At 50.0% G+C, this 17976-nt stretch overlaps 1 protein-coding gene across 1 annotated transcript; it reads right to left on the minus strand.

Moving 5' to 3' along the window:
- Window positions 1–110: 110 nt before the first annotated feature.
- Actl6b (actin like 6B) lies at window positions 111–15869 on the minus strand. Its single transcript, XM_052168524.1, has 14 exons — window positions 15845–15869; window positions 15366–15442; window positions 14824–14989; window positions 14404–14504; window positions 6761–6858; window positions 5211–5305; window positions 5037–5143; window positions 4044–4133; window positions 3811–3872; window positions 3183–3297; window positions 2955–3035; window positions 2762–2857; window positions 2473–2559; window positions 111–191 (listed from the first exon to the last, which is right to left on the minus strand). The coding sequence occupies exons 1-14, from the start codon at window positions 15867–15869 to the stop codon at window positions 111–113; spliced, it is 1281 nt and encodes a 426-aa protein (XP_052024484.1).
- Window positions 15870–17976: the final 2107 nt, after the last annotated feature.

Below are 17976 nucleotides of genomic sequence, written 5' to 3' on the forward strand. Positions count from 1 at the left end.
GGAAATGGAGGGTTCAGCGCTTTTGGGTTTGTGGCTGGTAGAGCGCCCCTCTGGCATTTCCCTACATCGCCGTGGATGGGGTGGGTGGGTATTTGAGGTAGGGGACAACTTCAGGGGCACTTCCGCTCCACGCACTGCTTCCCGCCCTCCTCGTATTCCTGCTTGGAGATCCACATCTGCTGGAACGTGCCCTGAGAGAAGGGCAACATAAGCTGTCAGGTGTCACCCCGCACCCCTCCACACCACCACACCCCTTCCTCCTACCTGCCTTCATGCATTTCTCCTGTATCGTTCCCAACCCCCGGGAGATTTTAGGCTGATCTAATACAGAGCTACATTCCCAGCCCCTCCCTGGGGTATTCTAGGCAGGGGCTCTACCACTGAGCCACACCCCCAGCCCCTTCCTGGGGGATTCTAGGCAGGGGCTCTACCACTGAGCCACGCCCCAGCCCCTTCCTGGGGGATTCTAGGCAGGGGGGTCTACCACTGAGCCACGCCCCCAGCCCATCATTGGCGTATTCTAGGCAGGGGCTCTACCACTGAGCCACGCCCCCAGCCCCTCATTGGAGTATTCTAAGCAGGGGCTCTACAACTGAGCCACGCCTCCATCCCCTTCCTTGGGATTAAAAATGGTTTTTTTTTTTTTTTTTTGCGTATGCATTTGTGCCTGTGTTTGCACGTGATGATTGAGCTAGCATGCACACACGGAGGACAAAGAGCAGGATTTACCAGACCATACGGGTTTGTCACTCTCTACAGAGGCTAGTGGGCTGTCAGCTTCTGGAGCATCTCCTATCTCCTCCCATTTTGTAATAAGAGTGCTGAGATTACAGACAAATGTTCTCTTTACACGTTTTATGTGGGTTCCGGGGATCCGAACTCGGATCCTCATGCCTTGTGCACAAGTGCTTTACCCACTGAGCCATCTTGGCAGCCCTTGTATTTCCTTGCCTTATATTTTGACAAAGGGCCTCTCTCGCCAGGTGGTCCAGGCTGACCTTGACCTTGAGATCTTCCCGCCTCTGCATCCAGAGTAGCTGGACTTACACTTCCGACCGCAGCCGGCTCCTGCCACCTCCCCACTGCCCACCCCTGCGGCTCTGAGGAGTTCTGTCGGGGGCCTTCGCGTGAAGGCTGGTGTTCCTGGCTCACAGAGCAGCCATCCTGGGTGACCTCACTTGTCCCTGTCACTCTCCAGCCCTTGCTGCCGACTCAGATACCCAGCTGTGTCATAGTTCCTTCCCCTGAATATCCTTGACCCTCAACCCCTGTGATTCCATGACGGAGATCATCAGGCTTTGCCCAGACCCACCCTCCTTTGGTTTTCTCCCCTCCCCTCTCCTCCCCTCCCCTTCTTTCCCTTCCTCTCCCCTCCCCTCCTCTCCCCTCCCTTCCCCTCTCCTCCCCTCCCCTCCCCACCCCTCCTCTTCTTTCCCCTCCTCTCCCCTCTCCTCTCTTCCCCTCCTTTCCCCTCCCCTCCCCTTCTTTGCCCCCTTCTTTACCCTCCTCTCCCCCTCCTCCTTCCCCTCCCTTCCCCTCCCCTCCTTTGCCCTTCCCTTCTTTCCCCTCCCTTCCCCTCCCCCTCCTCTCCCTCCCTCTTCCCTTCTTTTTTCTCCCCCCTTCTGTTCCCTTCCCCCAGCCCCCCTCTTTCTTTCGGCAGGCTCTCATGTAACCACGGGTTGGTCATGAATTCTATGTAGTTGAGAACATGAATTGCATCCCCCACACACCATGTGGGCATAATGGGGTACGCACCTTGAACCCCATCTCTAGAGACGGCGATAAGCACATCCCTGGGGCTCACAGGCTCCATCTTAGCCGCCTCTGCACCATCCCCTTGATCCCAGGTCATAGCACGGGGAAGACTCATGACACGCCCCTTGCCACTGGACCACTCTTCCATCCCAAATTCCAGGATGTCCCCTCTACTCGTGATGACCATGGCTGCCTTGCCATAACCAACCTTATCCTTGCCCACCTTTCTCCCGAGGAAGTTCCCAGTCTTCGGAGAGCACTCATTGGCTGCACTTGCTCCAAAGGCATCTTTTTTTTAAGGGCTGAGGTTGGGTAAGTAAAGTGCTTGCCGTACAAGGCTAGGACCTTAGTTCAGTCTCCAGAACCCATGTAAAAAAGCTGTCCTTAATCCCAGCGGGAGGGACGCTGAGACACAAGGCTTGGAGTTTACCGAATAGCCAGCCTGGGCGACCCTGTGACTTCCAGAACAGAGACCCTGTGACTTCCAGAACAGAGACCCTGTCTCAGAAAAACGAGGTTTCTACTTCTGTTGCCTGAGGAATGGCACCTCAGTTTGTTCTCTGGCAGCAGGGTCTTGCTATGTAGGCCAGGCTAGCCTTGAATTTGAGAGCCTCATGCCTCAGCCTCTCTAGTCCTGGGATTACAGGCATGCCTGCCTAGGTGCTTGTTGAATAGAAATGGGCCGCTGTTAGGGTCTGTCATGCTCTCCTGTCTCACCAGTGAGGCCAAGATGGAGCCTCCAATCCAGGGGCTGAACTTGCGTTCCATGGTGCTGTTGCTGGCGATGAGTTTGAGACGCATGCTCTGGGGAAGACAAGAGGGGCTGAGGGGGTGGACATCTAGATTCCAGGGAGGGGTAAGGCTCAGGAGACAGGAGGAAGACACGGACGGGCAGGGAGGCGCGAGCATTTCCGTCAGGGGAACCAGGAGACATCTGGGGTTCAGAGAGCTAAGCCAGGCCTGGAATCTGGGTGGCCTGAGTGTCTGTGTGTGTTGGAGCTCTTACCGGTGGGGTCTTCTGGGAAAGCTCCCGGTTAAGTCTGTCTGTGAACCCTTGAAGCAGAGTGTTGCCGCCGGTGACAATGACACTGCCGTAGAGACCCTGAGAGCAGGGAGAAGGGTCAGCCCATGGACAGAGCTCTTTTCTTTCTCCATGTTAGCCCTAGGTCCCTCTACCAAGCCTCCGGGTCTGGCCTCACCGGACGAATGTCAATGTCACACATGCCGATGCTGGTGGTGACCACGTGACCCACTCCCAGCATGGTGTTTCCGGACAGGCCCTGTGGACAAAGGTGATACGGACTTGGGGCTTCTCCCTCGCTCTCCTCCAGGCTCCTGTCATCTTTCCCAGACTCCTCCAACTCCACCCCCGGATCCAAGACTCCAGCCAACCCCACCCCCAAGCAGTCCCCAGCATCGAGCCAAACCTTGACATTAGAGGGATCAAACAGGCCCTCGGGGATTCGCAGTCGCTCAGCGCCGTAGTCTGTGTTGTAGCCATTGGGCATTTCATAATGCACGGTGGGCATCTGTGCAGCTACCCTGGCCAAGAAAGCAGCAAGGTTCTGTGTGGTGGAGTGCCAGGTGGGGGCTCTAGAGGTTCCCATGAACCCCGGTTCTGTGCCCCCGATCTTTGTTTTTTTGACATGGGCGGGGGTCTCATGTAATCTAAGCTTGCCTCCAACCCAATAAGTGGCAGAAGCTGCTCTTGAACTCTCCAACTCCCAAGTGCTGGTTTTCAGGCTTCTACTATGGTGCCCCCCATAGATGTGAGACTGAACCTAGAGTTTTATACATACAGGCAAGCTAACCTATATTCCCAGTGCCTCTACACACACACACACACACACACACACACACACACACACACACATTTTTTGAGAGAGGGTTCTGCTATGTAGGCCAGGCTGACCTGAGACTCCCCATCCTTTTGAACCCCAGCCTTCCTGAGTACTGACATTACAGGAGCTGTGGTATCCCCAGTGTCAGTCAATCCTCCCCCTTCCCCTCCCTCCCCGCCCCCCCCCCCCCCCCCCCCCGCTCAGTTCAACTCACTGTTCGTCATAAGGGGAATCCGACACCTGCAGTACTGAAGCCTGGAAGTCCTGAATCACCTCCTGAGAAGCAGGGAGGGTGAGGTCTGGCTGCCCTCTGTCTCCATTGAGAGCCCCAACCTCCAACCCCAATCCTTCCACAGTCATCCCCTCCCCTCCCTGGTTATAGCAAGGGGCCAGGGGCTGGCAGGGGTGGGAAGAGAGCAGGGGAACTGCTTTCGGCTACAGCCTCACGTTACACATGTAGTTATGCCAGGACTTGGAAACTTGGGGGAGCTTCTCCTTCTTCTTCCAGTTTGGGGGTGCTCCCTCGCGCACAGGCTCCTGTGAGGGAGGACACAGCCTTTGAGACTCCTTCCCAGCTGGTGTTCGCCCAACCCCATTGGCACGCCTGCCTCCCTAGCACTCAGCCAGCTCTGCGGCTGAGCAGCCTGAGATTCTGCTGTCTCCCAGGAGATAGAGTGGCTTGTCACCCTTCCCTGACAGGGAGGTGAAGACAGTGAGAGGCTGTCCCGCTATGTGAAACCTACACTGCAAATGTGGTCAGAAGGGCCTGAACCAGAGCCTGGCGATGTGGCTCAGTGGGTAGAGCACTTGCCCAGCATTCAGGAGGCCCTGGGTTCCATTCCTGCCTGATTAAACCTGGTGTGGTGTTCTTCAGCAAAGCAAAGACTTGGAGGACAGCTAGTTCAATTTAGTTTCTCTCTCCTTCCCTCCCTCCCCCCCCCCCATATGATACTCTGGGTTTCCACGGCTCTTCCTCAACAGAGGAAGGACCTGAACTTGGGTTTTTGTTTCTTTGGGCTTTTGTTTGTTTTGGGTTTGATTTGGTTTTAAATAGAATTTAAGTCATCCAGGCAGGCCAAGGTTTACATGATGCTGGGAATCTCAACTCAAGACTCCTTGCTTGCCAAGAGCTTGCTAACTGAGACACATCCCTAGTCGCTGGGGTTTTTGTTGTTGTTGTTGTTTTTGTTGTTTGCTTTTTGTTTTGTTTTGAGAGAGAATGGCATGTGTAGCTCAGGCTAGCCTCCAGCTCACTGTTCCCAAGGCTGGCCTTGAACTCCCGACCCTCCTGCCCCCACCTGTCAAGTGCTAGGACTACAGATGTGCCTCCCCACATCTGGTCCTCACACATCTGATCTCAGCCATGACCTGAAGCCTGTCCCCATGTCTGGATAATGAGGATCTGGTGGACGGCACACGTGGGCACCCCACGGGCCCTACCTTGGCTGCTATCATGTAGGGGGGGATGATGTCAATGGCCATCTCCTGGAAGAGCTCCCGGCACTGCATGGAGATGAAGTCCCCAGCCAGGGGGGACTTGACAATGCCTGGAAAAAGAATCGGTCTCAGAGCCAAGGCTCCCCAAGGCCCCCCAGGCCCCTGGTAAGGCCCTACCTTGCTGTAGAACGTAGCCGTCATGGACTGGGATGGCTGTAGTGTGGGTGGCCCCACTGTCCAGCACCAGGCCTGTGGAGCGTCCATTTGCAAAGCTGTCATGGGATGGCTCAGTCAAAGAAACAGCAGCAGCCAGTGGGGGAGTGGGGACCTGGGTCTGGCCTTGGTCCTCAGTTCTCTCGAGGTGACAGTCATCCCAGGGTGCAAGTAGAACCTTTGGGTTTTTTTTTTTTAATTTTTGCATATGTTGGGGCTTGTCTCTGTGTGTGTGTGTTTGTTTACATGTGAGGGTTTATGTATGAGAGTGTTTCTATGTGTGATGTGTGAGAAAGTTTGTGTATGTGTGTGTGTATGTGTGTGTCTGTGTATGTGTATATGTATTTTGTGTATATGTATATGTATGTGTGTGCATGTGTTTGTGTATGTATACGTGTATTTGTATGTGTATGTGTATATGTGTGTATTTGTATGTGTATGTATAAGTATGATGTATGTGTATGTCTGTATTTATATGCATGTATGTATGTGTATGTGTGTGTATATATTTGTGTATGCATGTGTGTGTATGTGTGCGTGTGTTTGTGCATGTGTATGTGTGTATATGTGTGTATTTGTATGTGTATGTGTGTGTATGTATAAGTGTGTATTTGTGTGTATGTGTGTGTATGTGTGTATGTGTGTTTGTGTGTGTGTGCAGAGACCCAAGGTTGATATCAAGACTCATTCCTGATCACTCTTCCAACTTATTCATTCGAGGAAGTGCACTCAGTTAAATGCAGAGCTCTCTAATATGTCTTGCTGGCTCCTGAGCCTCTGGGCATATATGTGGGTGTCTAAGGATCCAAACTCTGGTCCTCATATTTGTGTGCAGTTGCTTTCAGTGCTGAGCTGTCCTGTGTGGGTGCTGGGGGTCAAACCCAATTCCTCTCCAAGAGCAGCAAGCATGCTTAACTGCTGAGCTCTTGCTCCAGCCCCCGAACTTTCAGTATATATGACGTTCATTACATATGTGCATTATATATAATACTCACTATGTATAATATTCACTATATATAATGATATACAATTCATTATATATATTCAATTATTCAATCCAGCCCAGGCCTTGAATAACCCCTTTAGTGCTGGGGTTCCAGGGTGTGGTCTTGTATCCTGTGGACTCCTTGAATTGGAGTCCCCTGTAATACCTAGCACAGACTTCAGTGTATCACTGACTCTGAAAAAAGACAATGGCCAAAATTGGCCATTTGGGAAGAAACTTGTCCGTCACATGTCCCTTCTGGTTCGGTCCAGACCCAGCCAGTCTCTAATGCCCAGTTGGCACACTCTGCCTGCCGAGATTGACCCATAAACTGGGCACACTAGGGAACGGCCACAGAACTGCAATCCCCGAGCCTCAGCCTATGGGGCCTTCTACACTAGTGAAGTGCTAAGAGGGTTCTTCCCACCCAAGATACTAATCTCCAGGGAATCGGGCCCAGCCCCACCCAGCTCAGCACACACCCCACCCTAGCCCTCCACCCAGCAGAACTGCCCAAGTCGCAGGATACGCTGTGAGCACGGCCGTCTTGCATAAGAAGAAGGCAGGAATGTTGTACTGCTCGAACATCAGCTCCGTCAGCTTCTCCCGCTTGGCCCGAGTATTCCACTGTGAGAAGGAGTTCACAGGAGGAGAGGAGTCCGGATGGAGGCCCAGCCACATGCCAGTTAGCATGCATGCGTGTGTGCACACGTGTTCATCCATACTCCACAACAAATACACGCTTAGGAATGAACACATATAGACATTCCTATACACACACTGCACATGTATGTATGTATACAGATACATGGTTTCACAGACACAAATGTGCACACAGATACAATCATTCCCATACACACATTCACATACACTTTACATACATGTAAGCAGCATATATACATAATACATACATACATGCATGCATATATATATATATATACATATATATATATATATATATATATATATATATACATACACATAACTAAGACTAGAAACAGTCAGGGCCCTTGGTTCACATACAGCTGTACAATGTCAGAACTATAAGAAACTCACTTTGATTTGATTTTCGCACACCGGGGAGAAAACCTGAGGCCTGGTGCATATAAGACAAGCACACTACCACTGACCTGTGTCCTCAGCCCTATTATATTTGATACTTTATTTTGACCCCAGAGCAGCCCAAACTTGCTTCAAATTGTTGATCTTTCTGCCATAGTCTTTCAAGTGTTGGGGTAACAGGCACACACCATCCTGCCTAATTAAGAAAGTCATTTTCCCATTTATTTCTTTGGTTATTGTGGGGGGGGGGGCGGGGAGAGAGAGAAGGAGAGGAAGAGGGAGTCAGTCGGTCTGTCTGTCTGTCTGTCTGTCTGAGGGAGGCCAGCACTTGAGACCAAGTGTCTCCTTAAGCTACTCTCCAACTTATTTTGTGAGATAAAGTCTCCTGGTGAACTTGGAGCTCATTCAGCTTTGTTAGAAGCCCCCAGGGAATTCTCTTGTCCCCAGTGCTCAAGTCCTCATGCTTTGGGTGGCAAACACTTTACCAACTGAGCCACCCCTCTGGTCCCTGCTTTTTTTTTTTTTCCCCGAGAAAAGCTCCTTTGTATCCCAGGGTAGCCTTGAACTTGATACTTAGTTGAGAGTATTCTTGAACTTCTGATCCGTTTGCCTACATCTCCCGAATACTGGGATTCCAGGCAGGCCAGAAGTGGAAGCAGCAGCATTTTGTGTGCTGAGCTACAGCCCTGGTGCCGCACGGTTCTGGTTCTCGACAGAGCTGAATCTAGCCTCAGCACCCTTCCATGCCTGGCTCGGGGCTCTTTCCTATGCACTACGCACCTCAGTCTCTCCTGAGTTACCAGTTCATCCTTCACCCTCACTCTTCCTAGTTATCTCAGATGCTGGGATGCAAGGGAAGATGCTTTCTGGGTAAAACAAAAACAAAAACAAAACAAAAACGAACAAACAAAAAACAACAAGAGAGACTGAATACAAATATCTATTTTTTCCCCTCTCAAGGTCCCAGCAAAAACAGAGACATTTTTAAAAGACAGAAACCTACAAAAGCCAGCAAGCACACAAAAAAGATGTGCCACTGGGGAAATGCAAATCTAGCATCATTAGTCACTGGAGAAATGCAAATTAAAAGTGTAATGAGGTCCTACTTCACACCTACATAGACAATGTTGATGGTTAAAAACCTGGAAGGCGGGGCTGGTGCGATGGCTCTGTGGCTTAAAGTGCCTGCTGCCAAGCCTGACGGTCTGAGTTCAATTCCCGGGACCCACAGGAGGGGTGGAGAGAATCAATCCCTGCAGGCTGTCCTCTGACCTCTGCATGTGCCCCATGGCATGCAGGTATCCACACAGATACACAGTAAACCAATAGACGTCCCTCCCGTAAACGCCAGAAAGCAATGTGATGCTGAGAAATCAGGATCCTGCCATTCCTGGTCGGACTGTAAAAGTGGCTGAAGTCGTTGCGGAATGTAGTCGCTGGCTTCCCAAAATATATAGTAGAGAAGTTCTACAGGACTCTGGTTCCAGTCCTGGCTACGCACCCAAAAGAAATGAGAACAAGGGGCTGGAGAGAAGGCTCAGTGCCTCTTGCAGAGGACCCAGGAATAGTTCTCAGCACCCACATGGTGGGTCATAGTGATCTGTGAGTATCCTATGTTCTCATCTGGCATCCCCAGGCACCAAGCACACACATGGTGCACATACACACACACACACACACACACACACACGCGCGCGCGCATGCATGCTACGTGCTCATACACATAAGATAAAGAATCTTTTTGAAAAATAAAAACAAGTACTAGAGGAAGTCTTGGTCCATAACTGTCCATGACAGCTGGTGAATGGATACATGAATGGACAGCTGGACACAGAACCTGTGGTATGTCTTTGAAGGGGAATATTATTGAAACATGACAGAAAATGAGGGGCTGGATAAGTATATTGAGCTGGTAGATAACATAAAAATAGGCTAAGTGACTGAACACAGGTGCAATATCTCAGGCAACTCCATCCATGATGGGGGACATGCCTTTGCTTCTGTCTCCAATGCCCACAAGAATACTGACACAAAGTGTCCTTTAGTAGAGGGACAGATTGCAGCCAGGGTAGTGGTACATACTTGCAATCCCAGCACAGAGGAAGCTGAGGCAGGAGGATAGTGACTTTGAGCCTAAAGCAGGTTCTGGGATGAGTTCCAGATCACACAGTAAACGACTTCAGTAATAGGTCCCTGAGCTGTTTGTCAGACTCCGTGACCTTGGGCTGTGGGCCACTCAGGCTCCCCGACTTGTGGCAGGACCCTTGCCACAGGTGGCAAGGACACGTGATACTGAGAACTGAGTGGCACCCTGGGTTTTTGAAGCCTTCCTGCCCCATGTCTTCACTGGGCTCCAAAGGGGTGGGGGGCTGTGAATCAGAAAACTCTCCAGGGTAGAGATATGTGAAGCCACATTAAACATTGAGAACTTCCTGCTCTTGCAGATGACCCGGGTTTGGTTCTCAGTGGTCACGGAAGACAGTTCAGGACCAGCTCTAACTCCTGCTTCAGGGGATTTGACATCTTCTGACCCGCGTGGGAACTTGCACAGAGACACACTTGCATACACATAATTTAAAAATAATATAGATAGCCGGGTGGTGGTGGCGGCAGCGCACATCTGTAATCCCACTGGAAGGCAGAGGCAGGCAGATTTCTGAGTTCGAGGCCAGCCTGGTCTACAGAGTGAGTTCCAGGACAGCCAGGGCTACACAGAGAAACCCTGTCTCTGTATAGACCAAATAAAAAAAAAATTTAAAAATCCAAAAGCAATATAGATAAATCTTACAAAATAAAAAAAATTTAAAAATTGAAACAATCAATTAATTCAATTAAAATTGATTGGGCTGGAGAGTTAGCTCAGCACATAGAGGCACCTGTTGCTCTAGCAGAGGATCTGGGTTTGATTCCTAACACTCTAGAGGCAGCCCCAAACCATCTGTATCTCCATTCCCAGGGCATCTGACACCTTCTTCTGACCTCTGAGGACACCAGGCATGCATGTGGTGCACATATATATGTGGAAACAAAGTACTCATTCATAAAATAGTTTTAAAAAACTAAAAATTTCAATTCAACTAAATATTTTCCTAAAGATGCTAAAGTAGAGATTTCCCTCAAGACCTCCTCCTCAAATAATCCCATAGCAGAGGACGCAGTCAGCAGGCCCCACACACCTTCCATGAGGCTTCTCACCAACCCTTCTAAATACACCACTTTTAAATAAAAGCAGGCAACCTTCTTGCAGTCTAAAAGTCTCTAAAATAAGATGGATGCTCACAAGATATGGCAGGAGAAACAGTGTGGGAGAAGGAAGAGTGCTAACCACAAACTAGTGGATATCTTTAGTCAAGGAATGTGATATTGGACCTGCGCAACAAGAGCAAGATGCTCAAAAAAAGAACATTTGTGGGGATGTGTCTCGGTGATCGAGCTTCTGCCTAGGATTCTTACTGCTCTAATTTCTGTCCCCCAGCTTCCCCCATGAAAATAAAAATAGCCTTCAGACACTTTTTAGACTCCAGGCATTTAAAAAGAAGGGAGAACCAGGAAGTGGAGGGGGTACCCCTTAATCCCAGCACGTGGGAGGCAGAGGTAGGTGGATATTTGTGAGCTAGAGACCAGCCTGTCCTCTGATATCCACATGGCCCTTGGTCACAGACACACAGAAATAAGAAACACAGACACACACAGAAGTAAGAAACAGACACACACAGAAATATAAGAAACACAGACTGACACAGAAATAAGAAGCACAGACACACGCATGCAGAAATAAAAAAACACACAGAGACAGAAACAAGAAACACAGATAGACATAGGTAAGAAAATGATGTAATTTTTTTTCACTTAATTGAAAGACAAAGGTTTCCAGAACAATTAATGAAATGTGCCAACAGCAGTTGTTGTTGGAGAAGTTGTAAAACACTTGGGATGAGCCTGGCAGTGGTGGCGCATGCCTATAATCCCAGGACTTGGGAGGCAGAGGCAAGTGGATTTCTGAGTCCAAGGCCAGCCTGGTCTACAAGAGTGAGTTCCAGGACAGGCAGGACTACACAGAGATACCCTGTCTGGGGGGGGGGGAACAAAAACAAAAATAAACCCAAATCCAAAAACAAAAAAACAAAAAAAACCCACTTGGGATGGAGTGAAATTTTTAAATACTTTCAGTAGAAAAAACCAGTAAGATGGTTCTAGACTTCTCAATATCAACATCAATTGATACTGAACATCAATAGATGTCCAAGGGCAATGGAAGGAAATGCTTACAAGATCTGAGGAAAAATGTTTTGTAACCCGGAGTATGATACCTAGCTAAATTATCAATTCAGCGTCTCAGAAGAAATACTTCCTATGACCAGAGGTGATTACTGAAGGCTCTGCTCCATGAAAACAAAGGAGCGAATCAAGAAAAGGAGTCGGGGTCTGCAGAGCTGACTCAGTGGTTAAGAGCACCGGCTGCTCTTCCAGAGGTCCTGAGTTCAAATCCCAGCAACCACATGGTGGCCCACAACCATCTGTAATGAGATCTGGTGCCCTCTCTGGCCTGCAGTCATACATGCAGGCAGAACACTGTATACATAATAAATAAGTAAATAAATAAATAAACGAATAAATCTCTTTTGAAAAAAGAAAAGAAAAGAAGCCAGGCGGTGCGCCTTTAATCCCAGCACTTGGGAGGCAGAGGCAGGTGGATTTCTGAGTTTGAGGTCAGCCTGATCTACAGAGTGAGTTCCAGGATTACACAGAGAAACCCTGTCTCGGAAAAAAAAAAAAGCCAAAAAAACAAAAAATGAAAATGAAAATGAAAAAGAAAAGAAAAGAAAGGGAATCGAATCAAGTAACTAAAGCACTTTTCTCAGAAGAAAAACAAGAGACTCTTAGTGGTGCTGAAGGAAACATAACAGCTATTTCCTAAACTTGTTTTTTTTTTTTTTTTTTTTGTTTGTTTTTTTTTTAACTCATTCTGTAGACCAGGCTGGCCTGGAACTCAGAAATCTGCCTGCCTCTGCCTCCCAGAGTGCTGGGATTACAGGTGTGCGCTGCCGCCGCCGCCGCCACCACCACCACCACCACCACCACCACCCAGCTTATTTCTTAAACTTAAACCAAAGTAGAATGTGTCAGTGGGCTCCCAGAGAGATTTCTTCAATAAGACTAAATTAGTCGAATGTATCATGGAATTAGCATTTTGAGAAAATGCATAGCTATCTGATGGGTAACTTAGGGTTACATTGCTAAATAGAAAATAATGTAAACATGAAAATTACAACAATTCTTAGATCTGGGGAAGGCAAAACTTGCATAGCATGAAAAAGTAACCACAGTTTATTGCCTGACGCAGCTCTTATTAACCTGCAAAATATATGCGAGTCTAAACTTGGAATTCTTTCTTTCTTCCTTTCTTTCTTTGTAAAAAATATGACTGTACTTAAAGGTGGAAAAATGAGAAACATTTATAATACTGCCTGGTGGGGTGAGGAAGAGCTAAATATTTATCTTTCATAGTAGAATCTACTGCATAATGCATAAAATAAACCAAAGGCAAGAGCCAACAAGATGGTTCAGCCTGACAACCGGAGTCCAGTCCTTGGGACCTACGTTCTGGAAGGAGGGTAAGGACTGTCGCAAGCTGTCCTCTAATCTCCACACACACACATATGCGCACGCGCGCGCGCGCACACACACACACATGCATGCACATATGCACACATGCATACACATACACACGCGCACACACACACATGCACACACACATACACACACACACACACACATACATATACACACCAAAAAAAAATGTAATTTTTAAAATGCATAGGGCTAGGTAGATGGCGCATGCCTTTGATCCAAGCACTCAGGAGGCAGAGGCAGGCAGATCTCTGTGAGTTCAAGGCCAGCCTGGTCTACAAAGCTAATTTCAGGACATCCACGGCTACACAAAGAAACCCTGTCTCAAAAAAAAAAATCAAACAACAAAACAAAACAAAACACAGAAAGGGGCTGGAGAGATGGCTCAGTGGTTAAGAGCTCTCTTTGCTCTCAGTGAGAACCTGAGTTCAGTTTCCAGCACCCACAATGGGTGGCTTACAACTGCCCCTAACTCTAGATCCCTGGGATCTGACGTCCTCTTCTGCTCTCCATGGGCACTGCACATATATGATGCGTGTACAGACAAGCTGGCTATACACATACAGGTAATACAATTTTAAAAACAACATTTTAAAATCCGTGCAGTAATTCAAGCGTGGTGTTAGGAGATATGGACGGGCGGGTCCTGGTGGCATCCACCAGTCAGCGAGGCGCTCAGGAGGATCTCAAGTCTGAGGCCAGCATGAGCTGTACAGGGAGATCTTGTCTCAGAAACAGACAAATGGGGCTGGTAAGAGAACTCAGCAGGTGAAGACACTTGCCGCCAAGCCTGACCACCTGAGTTGAATCTCAGAACCCACAGTGGGAAGGAGAGAACTGACTCCTACAATTTGTCCCTTGCCATATGTGTGTGTGCACACATAAACAAACAAACAAACAAACATAATAAAACAGGCAAACAAAACATATATTGCAATCCTAGCATGAAACGATCCAGGAAAGTCCCACCCCTAACTGTGCTGCTGAGAAAGCAAAAGTCAGCTTTCTTCGGAGACGTGGTCTCTCTATGTAGTCCTGGCTGTTCTAGAACTCATTCCGTAGTTGAAGATTGATTTAAACTGCTGATCCTTCTGCTTCTACCTCCTGAGTACTAGGATTGCAACTGTAGCTCCCCCTCCCTTCAGTAGTGAGGCTTGAACCCAGAGCCTTCTGCACGCCGGGCAAGAGCTCTCCCAACTTAGCTACATTGGTAATATGCATATATATATGTATAACACGGACCACACGTAACTGCGTGTGGACAACGCAGGGCAATGGAGTGGAGCTGGACAAGAGGAAACAGAATGGAGGGCACCTCGGGGAGGAAGGGGTGTGGTAGGAGATGACAGCGTGAGCAGGACGAATCTGGAAAGGGAGGTGAAGTGACAGAGAGTGGTGACTCCACATTAGAGGTGATGGGGGAAAGGATGTGTCTCCAGGGACCCAGGGCTGGACGGTGGGTCTAGATGAGGCACTCACCGGAGCCTCCGACATGAGTACTGGGTGCAGGTTTGGCTCGGACTTGACATGTTTGCTGTATGTATGATCCAGGATGGCTCGGAAGCACTCCCAGTCCTCAACTAGGGACAGAGGACCAGCGTGGATCCATAGATGGGGAGGTGGGAAGGAAGGCAAGGGTCAGAGACAGGAAGTAAAGGAAGGAGGGAGGCCAAGTCTAGAGGTAGGTGAGGCCGACTTCCGCTTACAAGCACCCCCTCCCTTAAGTTGCAGGATTCTAGGGGAACTGCTCTGAAATCCCAGCAGCCGGAGGGAACAGTGAGATACTTGGGTCTTGGGCATCAGCAAGCAAGGCTCTGTGGGTACAGAGGTCTGCATCCACACGTTGGGGATAGGGTTCCCCGGTCTGTTTTAGAAAGTAGTGGGTGGAGGGTCCCTTACTCATGCCATTCTTGAGGGGCGACATGACCTCCGCTCCATCCCGAGGCACGTGCAGGGCATTGGTGTCGATGTGGAAAATCTTCCCTTTCTTCTCTTTCTCCCCCTCCAGCTCCAGCCCGCCCCCCTCTTCTGCGGCCAGCAGCCCCACAGTGGTGGGGAAGTCAGCCTGGTTATAAGGAACATGAGTCGGGAGCTAGATTATTCCCTCTTTTTTGGGAGACAGGCTCTCACTGCGAACCTCTGGCTGGCCCGGAACTGTCTCTGTAGACCAGGCTGGATTTGAACTTACAGAGATCTGCATGTCTCTGCCTCCGGAGTAATGGGATTAAAGAAATGCACTACCCTGCCCAGCGGGATCGTCCCTTCTAATCCCTTGTCTGAATGCACTCAAGGCCCTCAGCGCCCCCCCCCCCGGGGTTCTTCCCCTGTCCCCACTCAGGTGAGCTACTCGGATTGACCTGTGCACATTTGTTCATAGGCTGACCCGCCTGGCAGAGGGTGTCCGAACCCCTGGGATTTGGGGAGGGGACTGGAAGGCTCACCTTGGGGCAGTCCTCCCCAGCGTACCCAGCTCGGACTGAGAAGGAGCCAATGTCAAAGACGAGCGCCCCCACCTCATCTGTGCAAGGAGACAGGCTTGTGAGGAGACCTCTCCCAAACTGTCCCCCTAAATAGCTTGGAGAGGAGTCTGGGGGTCTAGCCACAGTTTGAACTTCAGCCGGGAGTGGGTGGGAGATCCACCTGGACTTCAGGGCGTTCTGGAAGTGGAGGGTCAAAGCCACCAGACTTCCCTCTTGCCTAGCGGCCTGGCAGGAAAAAAAAAGGTCCAGGGCCCGGGAGGGTGCACGCTTGGGAACCCCAAAGGAATGGAAAGCAGAAGTAGTGGGAGACCCAAACCTCAGACTGGACCTGATGCAGTACGGAGGTGACAGGCCCAGGGATGCTCAGGGCTTGGGACGCGCGGGTTCGGGATGCAGGGTTGTAGACCAGGCCGAGAGCCCGGTGCCCCAGGCCGGCTCACCTCCGCCGTAGACGCCCCCGCTCATAGTGCCCTCTCTACGCTGCTCGCGGCTCGTGGGCGGCGGCGGGATCAGCACCGAGGCGTCCGGACAGCTCCCGGGATCGCCGGGCGGGGCGGGGCGCGGCGGCGGCCAATCAGAACACTGGATCCCCGCCCCCAACGGCGCGGCCGATTGGTTATGAAGCGAGACAATAACCCGGCTGGGGGCCGCTGCTTTAAAGGGACAGCCGCCTCTTCATTCTGAGGTTGGGAGGAGGCGAGGGTCCAATTGCAGGGACTCTGGAGACTGGCCAAAGACAGAGAAAAGAGGAAAGAGATGGAGATGAAGACTCTTCAAGGGAACGGATGGGATGGGACCTTCTGATGGCACTGGACCCTGGTTTCTTGGTGTTTTTTTATTTTTATTTATTTATATTTTCACGCAAGTGAGGGAGAGGTCTCTCCTCACCCAGAGCTGTCCATCCTCAGACTCCTGAGCCAGAGTCTACTGCTTTCAGTCTAAATGTAATCACAGAGATGGGGAGATGGGAAGACTGAGGGGCCGGAGGAGTATCTCTCTCCATCTCTTCCTGTGTCTTTTGAGACAGGGTTTCTCTGTGTAGCCTCTGTGTCCCCCAGCCCTGGAACTCACACTGTAGACCAGGCTGGCCTCGAACTCAGAAGTCCACCTGCCTCTGCCTCTCAAGTGCTGGGATTAAAGGCGTGCGCCACCACTGCCCGGCTAAGTCAATCACTATTAAGTCCTGTTCTTTGCTAAGTGTAGTGGCAAATACCGGCTTTCCAGCATTTTGAAGGCGATGGCAGGATAGTAATAGGACTTAGAGCAACCGTGTCTCAAAAACTAACACAGGGAGGAGAGATGTCGAGGAGATGGCCCAGTTGGTAAAGCACGAGGACCTGCGTTTGGACCCCAGGCTCTCGTGTAAAAGTCCAAGTGTGGCAGCTTGTAACCGCATGGTGGGGGAGGTCGGCATAGGAGGATCCCTGCGGCTGGCTGGCCTGCCACGCTGAATCCCTGTGCTCTGGGTTCAGTGAGAGACCCTGTCTCAAAAAATAAGGTAAGGGATAGCTGGGAAAGACACTTGATAATGAGCTCTATCCTTGATATGCACGCTCGTGCACACACACACACACACACACACACACACACGCACGTGCAGCTGAACACTTGAGTGAATATACACAGGACACCACACATGCACAAAGTCCATTTTCTGAAAGGACCCTAGGCTCTTGTGGGTCCCCGGCACCCCTGACATATCAATTTTGACAGTAAAGGTTGAGGAATGGCTTTGATAGCCTGGGGTGGTCAAGAGATTCTGCGTGACTCATGTGTCCGTGCACACATATGTGTTTATGTGTGCTCGTGTATGTGTGTATTGTGTGTACAGAGGTACATTGAATGCATGTGTGCACTGGAGACACTTCCATGTACTACCAGAGGTGGCACTAGAAGAGAGAGGGGATTGTGACAGCCATGCACTTCTGAAAATCTGTCTACTTACCAGATGCTCTCTGTGCAGGGTTGAGTGATGCGTCTACCGTGAGATTTGTGTATTTGGATACGTGTTCCTCAGTAAATGGATGTTTGTCGAGGATTAGGAGGTGTGGTTCAGGGAGGAGGGCTTTGGGGTTTCAGTCACCATGGCCTCTAACCGTGTGGTACCAAACGCCTAACGCAAGTCTTCTCAAAGCTGCCTTGGCTACTAACCTCTCTATCACAGCAGCGGACAAGTAACCGATATGGCTGGACAGTGCTAGAGCCTGCCTTGAATCAGGTGGCAAAGGCAGAAGGATCTCTGTAGTTTGAGGTCTGCCCGATCTACAGAGCGAGTTCTAGGACAGGCAAGGCTACACAGAGAAATCTTGTCTTCAAAACCAAAACCAAAACCAAAATCTGAAAAAAAAAAAAAAGCGGTGGGGGGGGGGGGGAAGAAAAGTAACCAATACATTCTCTGTGAACGAGGCCTCAGTGTTCCTGGACAAGACTGCTGGGTTAAGCTGCCTGACTAGACGCTTTGCTTGAGCGTCGGAGTCCAGATCGGGATCCCTGGAAGGATCGGGTCCAGGTGTCACGGGGAGGTGGAACAGGTAGGCAGAGAGGGAGTGACTGAGATCCCCCGCGGGATTCA

This window comes from Apodemus sylvaticus, chromosome 22 (assembly GCF_947179515.1).
Source record: "Apodemus sylvaticus chromosome 22, mApoSyl1.1, whole genome shotgun sequence".
Lineage (NCBI taxonomy): Eukaryota > Metazoa > Chordata > Mammalia > Rodentia > Muridae > Apodemus > Apodemus sylvaticus.

Coding starts and splice junctions, on each gene's coding strand:
- Actl6b (XM_052168524.1), bottom strand. CDS start 15,869: ATGAGCGGGGGCGTCTACGGCGGAG. Junction 3,298..3,810: donor GATTCCCCTTATGACGAACA/GTGAGTTGAACT, acceptor TTTCTTGGCCAG/GGTAGCTGCACAGATGCCCA. Junction 2,858..2,954: donor GTGACATTGACATTCGTCCG/GTGAGGCCAGAC, acceptor CCCTGCTCTCAG/GGTCTCTACGGCAGTGTCAT.